Below are 12,521 nucleotides of genomic sequence, written 5' to 3'. Positions count from 1 at the left end.
AACTGCTCACTTTACTAATACATACATAGCCAACACACTTTGTTCTGTCTTTTTATTCAGTTCAATTCTTTCATGAAAAACAAAACAGAAAAGCTGAATAATGAGCGATTTTAATCCTCAGTGAATTGCAGTGTGCATAGTTTTTACAGCCCATCAGTAAAAAAAACTGCAGTTTACTGTATCTGTAATTATACAGTATGTCAGTAAAAATTGTGGTGTGATTTTAATCTGTGGTGAATGTAAAGTTTGGGTAGAGTTTACAGTCTATCAGTAATAATGGTCCTCTATAACTGGCTGTACCCAGAGCTCATTCAGGTACAGTAGCCTTGATCCAACCTACATTGCGCTAATGGAAAAACAAAATCTGTTAACAGACAAGTCTGAGCAGTGTGTTATTATTGTTATTGAGTGTCCTGTGGCGAAATGCTGCTGTGAACATCTGGGCAAGGACCTTTGGAAAATCTGTGCAAATTTTGGAAAAAATACACAGATATTTTGTGCCGAACAAATCAGCCAATTAAATCCCTCACAGTTCACAAACTTTAGTTTCAGTTCTTGCAGTTTTACAACAGAAACTGAAGTGATGCAAAGCCAGTATAAAACTGCAATGTGTGTAGTTTTTACAATTGTTTTTTACAGTTTTTACAAATTTTACAGTTTTGTATTTTTAACAATTTTATATTGTATTTTCTTGTATTTAAACTTGCTGCATTAGCCCGTTAAACTGCTGGGTAATTTATCAGTTATTAATCCTAAGTTAATGTCATTATAAGTGAGGAATTAAAGTGAGGGTCCTTAAAGCGTTAAAATTCTTGACTACTAAGATTAAGAATCTGAGACCTCTTTTTATTAAAAATTAACAATGATTATTAAGTACTTTATTAGTCTTACACCAAAAAAAATCAGCTTAAATGGGCATAACTGTTTTAGCCCAGGTATGGCAGCTACTGCACATCTGCAGAGGGCATCTCACCTCTACAAATCATGCTGTTATAATTTATAATAATCAGAAAATTCTAAGGCTACTGAAGACTGAAGCATTAACTATGACAAGATGCTATTTCATTCCTTTCACTCATTGCCCGGCGGGAGCAAAGACTTGCATCATGCTTAACAATTCGAAGATGAAAGGGGACCAATGATAAATAATTCCCTCACAGATAATTTGGTGCTAATGAAAGAACAATGAGAACAAACGCCTCGTTTTAAGAGGCCATTTCGTACCCTTACAACCACCCTGCACTTTTTCTTTCTCCCACCCCCCGCCTTTCCTCAAAGAGTCAAAGAGGAGAAGTTCCAATCTGGGACATGTGGCGGGACATTCCAACCAACCTGTAGTCGTCAAAGGTGAAAGCATCCTTCAGGGGCAGTTTGCTGGCGTTGGGATGAGTCTGGGGATCGAAGGTGACGAGCAGAGAGGATGGAGGTGAGGAGAAAGGAGACACAAAAGAAAAGAGGGATAAAATAAGAGGGATGGAGGGAGAGAGAGAGAAGGAAGAGAGGAAAAAAAAAGACACACACACACACAAATCAGTCAGTGGAATTTCATTATGTGGCTGCCTAACAGATCCTAACAAGAGCGTAGAGAAGGTAGGAGCGTCCAGTGGTGGTACTGAGGGATCATCGTGGCATTAGCCCCCCATACATCACTGTCAACTTAATTTGTTGTGCCCAGCAGCCGTCATAAATCTGCTTCATCAATTTGGGTGACAGAGAGCCACTGGTGCCACAGAAATCTACATTTAAAGGAACAGACCAACTCCCTCCAAGGGCTCATTTGCAGCGGGTGTCACGCAGGGGGTAAAAAACCTCCATTCCTGCGGAGAAAGACGGGGGGAAAGGCAGAAAAAAAAAAGAAAAAAAAAAAAAAACAGAAACAGCGAGGAATGCTGGGGTCTAACACAGCCACACTGAAGTGCCCTCCTGAACATGCAAAATGAGTCATAAAAATAGATGGAGGTATGAATGTGAAAGAGCCATGCAGCACTTCTCCCCACCCAGGTGCTCCCAAGGCTGTGTGTGTGGCTCTCCTCGTCCTACTAAATGAAGCCCCCCGCTCCGCGCTGAGGAGCTCCTCGGACTGCCACAGCCTCGGTGGGAGTGAAAAAGCAATTCATCACCTCACGTTTGTGCACAAAATCATTAGCATTAATCAAACGATCACTACAACATACTGGCCAACTGTCCCACACGTTAGGTGAATTTGTTCAGGTGAGCGGTCGTCACTAGCTGGGTTTTCATCCATGGACTTTAATGCATATTTTGACAAGCTGAATAAAAAAAATCTCCAAAATTTGAACAGCAGTACACAGAATAACGCACGTGTTAATTAACAGATGAGCTGATACTGCTATGCAGAATCAGCTGTTGCTAGTAAATAGCATGTAAAATAGTCAAGATTACTTAAGCCAGATCTCTGTAGAGGATGTGTTAACTTATTTTCACTTAGAAAATCAACAAAAAATATCATTTAATGCAGCTATTTAAACTTTTGCAAGGAAACAAAGCAGAATTAAAATGTTGGCATCACGTTTTTCAGCATCTATAAACACATTTATAACATTATAATGCATTCATAAGGCATTATAAACATAGTTATAAGTATTTATAAAAATTAATTGTACAATATGAATTGTTATTATAATGCATTATAAGCAGTATTATGTTAGTGCCAGGCTAACGGTGGTGCACATTAACAGTGGTGTACATTGACTTTCCCACATTGGGTGAAACACTGACGGCAGCTCTAGTTTAAACTCTGACATTTGAAGCCTGTAATGAGCTTTTACTGTGTTTTAGTGTTTCAGTAAATCCTTCAGTAAATACGTCAACTTGAAGCCTCACTCTTAACCCTGGGGGAGGCTTTAGTCCAGTACGCTTCACTTTATGTAGAGCAGAGAAATACGACTTATGAGCTCTTATAATTTGTTATGAACAGAACTTATAATGCATTATGTTAACAATTCATAATGCATAACAAGCATGGCTATAACATGTAATGCTTTTTTCTAAATATTTATTGCCATGTTTATGTTGCATTATAAATACATTATAACATGTTATGAATGTGTTTATAGATACTTACAACCATGACATTCTTAGAAAGTGTTACAAAATGTTTATTGTGGTAACACTTTATTTCGATTGTCCACTGTAGGTGTTCTGTAAATGCTCAGTATGTCTGTAAGTAACATTCGACTAAATATCTATTAAACAAAACTGAACTACTCGTATAAAAGACTTTATTAAATCTACTCCTAACCCGCGACCCTGACGGAGAAGCGGCTTAGAAAATGGATGGATGGATGGATGGATGGATGGATACTCCTAACCCTAAACCTAACAAAAAAAATAAATGAAATTCCTGTTACTTTTTACTGTTCCTTCACATTCATATTTGTTGTCATTGATCCGAAGGTTATATGTTGTTTCTAGGAGCAAAAATACAATTACCGTCCAGATGATTGTGCTTAGATGCCTTTTGCACTGAACTGTACTGTATGATCAGGCCATTATGTAATAACTGTAAAAGGCCTATTTCCAATGTTTTGCTTATTATGCTTGGCCTGTATTTTCTTGAGCAAAGAAAAGTGCACTTTGAGATTTGGAACAATAATAATAATAATAACAAGAATAATATTAATATTCTTATTTCTATTATTATTATTATTACTAATGATAATAATTAGTTGCTACTAGTTTGGAATGACAAAAGACAGTTTAACAGACATCAGAACATCTATTTCTTTCTACTTCTTCTTTCTACACGTGCATACCAAACAGTATAATTAGATACACTGAAACAGAGTAGGATAAGCATGAAATGAAACCACTCAGAGGTGGTAGCTAACTTTTACCTTCCATGTCTCTTCCCATTAATCAATTTCACTGACACTAATTGAGCCCTGTACTACCCCACGCTGATCTGCCACACACACACACACACACACACACACACACACACACACACACACACTCTCTCTCTCTCTGAGACTGAGAGTGCTGAGCTAAAGGTAAGAGTGTGGTCATGTCTCAGTTTTGCCCATGGCCTGGCACAGTGGTGCTGTAGCAGGCAGGTCCATCCTTGATGATGATTCAAGCCTACAGGGGAGCGAGAGCTAACGTCTAACCACACATCCACCCTGCTCTCTCCTCTGCCCCTCCTGACCCCGCCTGCGGCCACTCCGGCGGCTCCTCTAGCCTGCACTCTCTGGCCAATGTGTAACACACCCAGGTGTAGATAAGGGGTGACAGTCCAGGCCTTAATATTGAGTGAGGTAAGTGGTAACAGCAGAGAGGCGCCACTGCAAAACACCCACACTAAGGTGGCAATCAATGAGGATTTCGACTGATTATACGATCATTCGATTAATTAATTAATTAAGCAATCTGTCACAATGGCTGTGTATATGATATGAATGTTAAAAAGCATCATAGAATGCTTTTATTTTCAAGTAGATATTACATCACTTTAGAGCAGAGATGGCCAAACTGGGCCCCAAAGCTGATCAGTGAGAAGACTGATTTGGCCAGAAAGTTACCAACTTCTAATAAGGGGGGAAAAAAAAAAAAAGTTTTAAACTATATACACAAATTACTGAACATGTTTATATTGAATATGTTTATATGTATTTTTAAATAGTGTAGTATTATAAAACTTGATTTGAAACCCACTTACTTACTCACTTACCAGGGACCCCTGCTACAGAGCATTAGGGAGCGTTTGGGTTGTTAAACAAGTAATGTTTCATGTGTTTGGCACAAAAAAAAAAAAAAAACCTCAATAATGCTCTATAATGTTCATAATAGGGACGCCTTGAAATGGGAACTGTAGGCACCAACACACAACATCTTCAATGCACATTAGATCTGTGAGACGAGCCATTTCTTCTTTTCATATTGCAACACAACAGAAGCCAAATCGCCCCCTGCGCTTCCTGAAGTGTACTGCAATCTGTCACAACAGCCACGTATGATTCATCATATGAATGTTATAGAGTCGTTCCCAAACTGGTCCTCAAGCATCCCCAGGCCATCTCTATGTTTGCTCTATCTTAAGACCGTTTGAGGGTCCCAGGGGACCAGTCTGAATTATGGAATGCTCTATGGGATCAATGTCATAAAAATATTTATAATAACAATAAAACTTCAACCACCATGGAAGCCCCAACATTTTGTGTCTATTTCACCATCTTGGTAAAATATGTCTCAATATGTGCTGATGTACTAGTATAGGATAAAAAAAATATAAACAAAAACACAGACTTACTTTGCTCTGCTTTGAGCTTTAGCTCAGCTAAAGCCACTTTTCTCACATCTATGGCAGAATCATTTTCCACAAAAGTATAAGAGTTTTTTGTAATATGTCTTTGAATGTTTGACTTTTTAATGAGGCTGAAGTCGCTTCTTATTCGCCAGCTTCTTGTTTGAATTTTCCCGTTCTACCTTAAATGGTGCCTGAGGGGACAGAATGTAACTGCTGCACCATTTAAGGTGGATCGAGAACATTCGAACAAGAAGCTGGAAAATGAGAAATTGAATACAGCGTCGCAACTTTCTAGTGTTTGATCATCTCTAAATTGCCTGTGTTTGTCTTAAATCTCTCTCTTTACCTTTTCGTTAGCCACATTAGGCCAGATGCTTAGCATTGCTATGGTGACCAGCAGTCTTAACGCCAGCCTTCAGGGTTAAAGGTTGGTGAATTAGCAGTTCTACATTAATGCCAGCATTTCTTAAAACTGTTGAACGATCAGCAAAACTGGAGGTTAGGGATCTGGCCCTGTGACCGGAAGGTTGCCGGTTCGATCCCCAGTGCCGACAGTCCATGACTGAGGTGACATTGAGCAAGACACCTAACCACCAAATGCTCCCCGTGCGCCGTGGATAGGGCTGCCCACCGCTCCGGGCAAGTGTGCTCACTGCCCCCTAGCGTGTGTGTATTCACTAGTGTTTAGAATTTCCTCATTTGTGGGATTATAAAAAGTATCACTTAACTTAAAGGAGGATTATTTTATTTTTACCTACAAATCTAACTCTGCTGCGGAGCCACAACAGGGCAGCAAAAGAGCCGCATGTTGCCGACCTGGACATAGACCTGTATAGAGCAAGCAGATGGTGTTAAGTAGGAAGGAAAGGTGTCAATTTATTACATAAAACCAAAAGCGCTCTATAATGCTCTATGAAACGAAAACAAAATGTGCCATTTTATCGCAGCCGCTCAAATTTTTTGGTGACTGATTTTGTTGACCAATCGTTGCAGCCCCATTACCCCTACTTTTCTCCTTCAAGTGGGTGTTGAAGGACTGTTTCGTCCACAGACCAGCTTTGAAGTGGTGCTCACAAACCTCTGATAGACAACCATTAAAAGATAAGCGGTGGGTAAAGCCAGTGACCGAGAACGCAAGGGCCCGAGTTTCAGAGAAGAAGCTGTGCAGAGCTTCACGTTCAAAAATACATAAATAGTAAATAAAGTGTACTGGAGGCTTGACGGAAGCAAGAGGGCAAATCTTTGCAGAGGAGATCTCTCATCACACTTTCACTGGCCGAACCAACCACAGGGAAACCACCGTAATCTCCATTCAAGGAGAGAGAAGGACTTAAAGGGACCAGATCATAAAGTTTTTCTCACTTATATTCTGAAGTTTGATGTAGCACATAAACAATGTTAAGGTTTTAAAAAAATATTCACCATACAGCCGAACATCTAAACTAGACTGCACCGTTTTTCGAATTCACTGATTTTGTGATGTCACAAATATCAATGTGCTTACATAACCCTCATATTTCGCCTATAGCACATCGCCGCCTCCTCGCGATGACTTTTTAATCAGTGTTTCAAACTGGACTGCTTTTTGTATCCTGCACATAACAGCATGTACCAGCGCAGTAACAAAAAAAAACAAAAAAAAAACCAGCCCGTTTGGAAAGTATCATGTAAAATTAATTATGACTATTTTTAGTATATAAAACCACAAATAAGTGGATCTAAAATGCAAGAAAACTAGGACATGGGCCCTTTAACCCACGACCCATTGAATTCATTGTTCAGTAACTATGAAACACTGGTTTTAAGAATGAAGAACTGAAGTGTGGACTCATATACAGGCCTTCAGGGTTTAAAGGGGTTAAAGAGGAATTAACGGCATCTTCAGCCCGCTGAGATCAGCAACCTTGGAGCACCTGGACGCGTTAATAGACTCAATTAAGGCAATAATTAGTTGAATGGAGCGGTAGAGCTCTGGGGAAATGGTGCAGCCCTCTACAGGGGGCAGTTCTGTCAAAACTGGACAGATATCCAAGACCCAGACCCGTCCAAAGCCTCATGCAGAAAGAAAAACAGAAAATGAAAGAATGCGACATGCAAAGTGGGGGTGGTAGGGGGGGGGTCCTGAGGTGGCTGAGGGTGGTGCAGTTGATGAGGGTGGAGTTTTTGGCGAGAAAGAGAGAGAGGGGGTCTTCTGCGACTAGAGCTCTTGATGCATTAGCATCACCACAGAGAGGTAATTCATCATGTGCTACAGCAGCCCACACTGGCACCATGTGTGGTGTCCGGGGCGGGGGGCTGTCCTGTAAATCAATTAAAAAACAAAAGCTCTCACGCCGAGATCCAGATTTCTTTAACGAGCCTACGGGAAGCAGCTAATTGGTCGCCGGTCTGCAGGAGGAGGTCTTTGGGTCTTTAGAGGGCTTTTTGGGGTCTTCGCCCCATCCCAAGCAGTGGTCGCCATTACAGAGGCCCACAGCAAGGAACATCCGCCTGCATTTTACATCTCAATCTGCATTGATTTTTTTTTTTTACCTCTATTTTATAAACAGGCTGCATCGCTGCTGGTCTGTGTTTCACTTCAGGTTTTCAACCCTTAGGAGTAGAGTGTAATCTAGGTAAACTATTCAAAAGTAAATACACAATTATATGATTTTTCCACAGTTAATTACATATAGAATTACTCTTATAGTCATACAGTGCCCCCAGTCAGATTGGAATAAGTACATATCTTTTACATTAGCACAAATACTGTTTATTTGCAGAAAATCCACACAGAGGACAAGTGTAGATTTGTTTTATACATTAAAATGGGTATATTTACAGTGAAGACATTCAGTTTCTATCAACACAAGCAAGATTTTGTGCTATAACTGATTTTTTTAAAATATATGCAGAGTATTGTATTTATTCCTGAATTTATTGTACTTTACCAGTACAGTATTTATAGAGTATATCACCATTATAAACTGTAAAAATGTCTTTATTGTATGTGTGTTGAACTCAGCTACAACCTCTGGGTCCCACACCTACCACTGCTGTCAAGAAATCTCTAAAATGAACCATTTCACATCAAAATGCTCCGAATGACTTTGTAGGGTGGAATTTCCCTTTACAAATTCAAAAAACTATCCAATTGAAACTACTGAGCCTAAAACAAAAACAAAAAAAATCAGACAACGTAGTCATGCATGATGTGACGAACCCTCATTTCACTCGCCACACCAGGAAGGTCAGACAAATATCTTGTGAGAGATATACAGGGTGGGGGTGGGGGGTGCTGGCTAGAGTGTACCACAGGGACCCGATTCATTTCTCATCTACAGCGGCAGATGCGGCACACCAAGGTTACTTTGCATTCGCTGCATACTTGGGGTCACCTTATGAGGTCCACCTCCCCTATAACCTCCCCCCACCCCCCAATCACACTCACATAAACACATGCAGCCCCCGGTGAGGACGACACAGCGATCATTGGTCCCTTGCGGACAGGAAAGGCACTCGGATACGCCTCAGAGGGCAGTCGCCGTTGACAACAGCCTATCCCTCTTCACGCGAGAAAATGTATATAAAAAGACTCCCCAATTCCAGCGGACAGAGGGCCTAGCCTTTCCAGCCCATGCAGTGGGTGGGGGGGTAGACTGAGGCAGGCAGGCAGGAAAGGTGGGGGCAGAATAAAGGGGACTGGGAGGTGGGTGGTGGTGGGGGGGGGGGGGGGGGGGGGGGGGGGCAGGTTGTCAGTCTCCTTTCTCAACATGTGCGGAAGGTACAATCAGGTCAATTCAATTCAAAGCCGATGCGACAAGCTAATTTTCCAGCCCGGTCATCTGCGGCCGCCTCAGAAGAGAGGCTGACATTGACAGTAGTCATTACAGTGACACCAGCTCCAACCTGAGGAAAGGAGGAAGGGAGGAGATGAGAGAAAGAGTGCGGACAGGACACTCTCCGATGGGGCCAGAGCGACAAACCAACCCCCCCACCCTCCCCCCGTGTCCGAAAAAAAGTGAAATCTCCAGCCAAGCAAGAAACAGAGTTATACGAACATATCACTTCTGACTCCTCGGTTACAGCACTGGGATGGAGTTTGCACTCAAAAAAAAAAATTTAAAATAAAAAGCCCACTCTTACTGGCCACTAGCCCTGGAGACGTGGCTTACCAGCCATTAGCACTGGAGACCTGGCTTACTTTAAGGTTTTAGTATCCTGAAAAAGTGCAAAACTTCTGGCTCTCATGTACATCCAGGCAATGATGAGCTTCTGAAATGCTCAAAGTCTGTGCCTCAGACCTTTGGTTCACTCCATACATCTCCAACCCGTCCTCAACCCACTACTGCCACCTAGTGGACAGATACAAGTTTGGTGATAATGCTGGAACCAAAGTGAGCACACCAAGCACCACACATACTCTTCCAAAACTGATGAAGTCTTTGATGAAAGGAGCCAAAGGATACAAGATTTCCTCTGTTAATTATTTGTCACAGGCATAATACTGCATTCAAACTGGCACAAACTCAGCTGATTAAGACAAGGCTGAGGTAGGGAAAACAATAAAGCTCAGCCTAATTACTCCACCCCCTTCAGCTGAACACTGGAAAACATTTAATAAAGAAAAATGTCAATAGACTGGGTGACACAATGACAAATACATTAACTATTCCCATGAATATTTGATGGCTTATCTTGACAATAATGTGAAATATTACCTTTTTCCTAATTGACAGTCATCTAATGAAAGAGACAAAAAGCACTGGCAGACATTCTGAGCGAAATAATTCCTAGAAGCGGAGCAGATTATTGCTTCTTTAATAGCCAAGAAGAGGAACACCAACAAGCGTAATATTTATTGGTCTGATCAAAGACACGGTTAAATGAATCGTCATATCAACTTGTCACTTAAAAATGTCAAATCTGCACATTTTAGATTAACTTCACAAATTGTGGAGCTCAAATTGAATTTGGGAGTCATTTTGAGCTATTAACACATTTTACTAAGGGGTTTATTAATATAGAAAATAATACTAATAAGAAAAGTTATTTTTTTACAGCATGTGCAACAACAAGTATTTTATGGAAACGTTCCCAAAGCCAGCTTGAGAAAGACTGTAAGAACTTCCAAGTTTCACTACAAATGAATGTTTACAGCTTTTACCCCATCAGAGCTGCAGTATAGTAACTTTGGTCATTTGAAGACAGACTCATATCTGGACCACATTACATGACTTATAAACACTAACTGATGTTGAAAACCTAAGATCCTACATAGGACGACACATTACACTCATTTTTGTCCTTTGCTGTGCTTCAGTCATTTGCCTAGAAAAAAACAGTTTCAGCTTATGCTCATGAATCTGCGGCCCGTTCAACGGCCCCAACTCCCAGGACCTGAGATTAACAAGACACAAATTACCAAGTTGTTTATATATGCATTTATATGCAACATAAACGTGAAAGAAAAAAAAAAAAAAAAAAAAAAAAAAAAAAAATATATATATATATATATATATATATATATATATATATATATATATATATATATATATATATAATTTTATAATAATTTTATATATAATATTTTTATTGTATTAGATCGCTGTTTAGAAAACCTCGTATCTCCAAAATGGTAACTTTACAGGAGAAGGAAAAAACATACTTTACTTTCAATGTAAGTCAATGGAACCAGACGTATTTCCTAGTCACTTTGGGTCATTTGCTTTGGTCCGTTCTTCATGAAATTTACACACAATGTGAAGACCAAAAGGCTTTTTCAAATTATGCCAAAAATTGAAAAACGACAAAAATGGAGATACTAGGTTTTCTTCCAACAGCAGCGATATTATATTTGTTTTCTTTACAAAGACAATTAAGATAAAGTCTTCTACCCTTCAAAACTCTCAAAAAAGATCACTGGGGTGCAACCCACAGGCTCATGCCTTCAGTACCTTTAATTAGTTTTTTTATGTTTTTTTTTATTTAATCTATTTATTGTTCATTGTTAAAATGGTACAAACACTGTACGTTCCCCTCTTCTGGAAAAGTGAATGACCTGCACCTTTAAAACTTATTCCAACTGAATAATATTTCCATCTGAATCTATGTGACCAAATCGTAAGGCAAATTATTCAGTAACTGCATGAAATGTCCATTTTTATTTTATAAATTCTTTTGTGTAAAATCCCCCCCAAATGAACAGAACATGAGTTTTATTATCACGCATATCGCTATATGCTTACAACTTACTGCTGAAACCAAAAATCTGAGACAGTCTGTGTTATTTTCTAAAAGTGATGTTTCCAGAGCAGATCACTGAAGAGACGCCATCTGTTTATAGTTTAGAGCCCAGATTTGGGGAAAAACGGGTCGACTTTCAGTAGATAAACAAACTGAGTTCAGCTTCTTTTATTATAAGGGTTTAAATTACATAACCGTCTATTAGACTGGAGAGAAGAGTTACAGCCTCAAACGACGCCCAGCTTCTGAATGGAGCTTATGAAATATGAAAGCTATGAAGAATATAACAAAGTGCGTTTTGGATCCACCCTGTGGTTCGAAGGAGTTTAAAAGGTTAAGGTAAAACTGAACCACTGGTGTACCTTTAAGGGTACATTCGCCCTGTTTGTCATACAATTCTAAGCGTTCATTCAGATTAAGAGGCCACAAGTCACTTGTGTCACCTCAAGTCTGTCCCTTCAAATTCAGTCTTGTTGTATATCTACTATATATACACACATCGCGGTTTTGCTTAAAATACGAAGCGCAGATATAAGGTTTCTAAGTTTATGCATTTCTCTTTAAGTTTATGCATTTCTCTTCTCATTTTTTTAGCTGGCAGTACCGGACATAAGACTGAAAAGTCAGGGGGAACAGAAAGATCAGAGTAGAGGCTGGGAAACTCAGGCCCCCTGTGTCTACCACGCATCCGATGAAACTGCTGGATCCAGTCACTCACGCTGTCACTTCACGTCTCAGACTTGCATATTTAAACCAGATTTTTCACTTGTGCAGGCGTTTTGTTGTTTGTTGCTAAAATCACAGTTACAGGTCGCCTACTTCCACAGGAAAGTCCAAGTTCAAGCCCGTCCTTCTGTCACGCTGCTAATATGAACACAGGGTAAGGAAGACATGTCATGCAGACAGAACCTCTAAGCCATAAATGTCTCAATCAGGTGTTTGAAGCTTGAGAGATCACATGCTTGGCTGCACTGGGGGAAAAACTGTAAAGTGACCAACCAATATAAACTGAAGTGAGAAACTTGAGGAT

At 40.0% G+C, this 12,521-nt stretch overlaps 1 protein-coding gene across 3 annotated transcripts in view; it reads right to left on the bottom strand.

Annotated features, from left to right (window-relative positions):
• Window positions 1–12,521, bottom strand: part of setd3 (SET domain containing 3, actin histidine methyltransferase) — a 43,995-nt gene that overhangs the window by 16,874 nt on the left and 14,600 nt on the right. For all 3 annotated transcript variants that reach the window (XM_017682444.2, XM_037541708.1, XM_017682445.2), the window contains exon 7: window positions 1,333–1,391. In XM_017682444.2, coding sequence (XP_017537933.1) covers window positions 1,333–1,391 — 59 coding nt within the window. The remainder of the gene's footprint in view (window positions 1–1,332; window positions 1,392–12,521) is intronic.

Source organism: Pygocentrus nattereri, chromosome 10 (assembly GCF_015220715.1).
Source record: "Pygocentrus nattereri isolate fPygNat1 chromosome 10, fPygNat1.pri, whole genome shotgun sequence".
NCBI classification, from domain to species: domain Eukaryota; kingdom Metazoa; phylum Chordata; class Actinopteri; order Characiformes; family Serrasalmidae; genus Pygocentrus; species Pygocentrus nattereri.
This window is presented reverse-complemented; position numbering and strand designations above follow the sequence as displayed.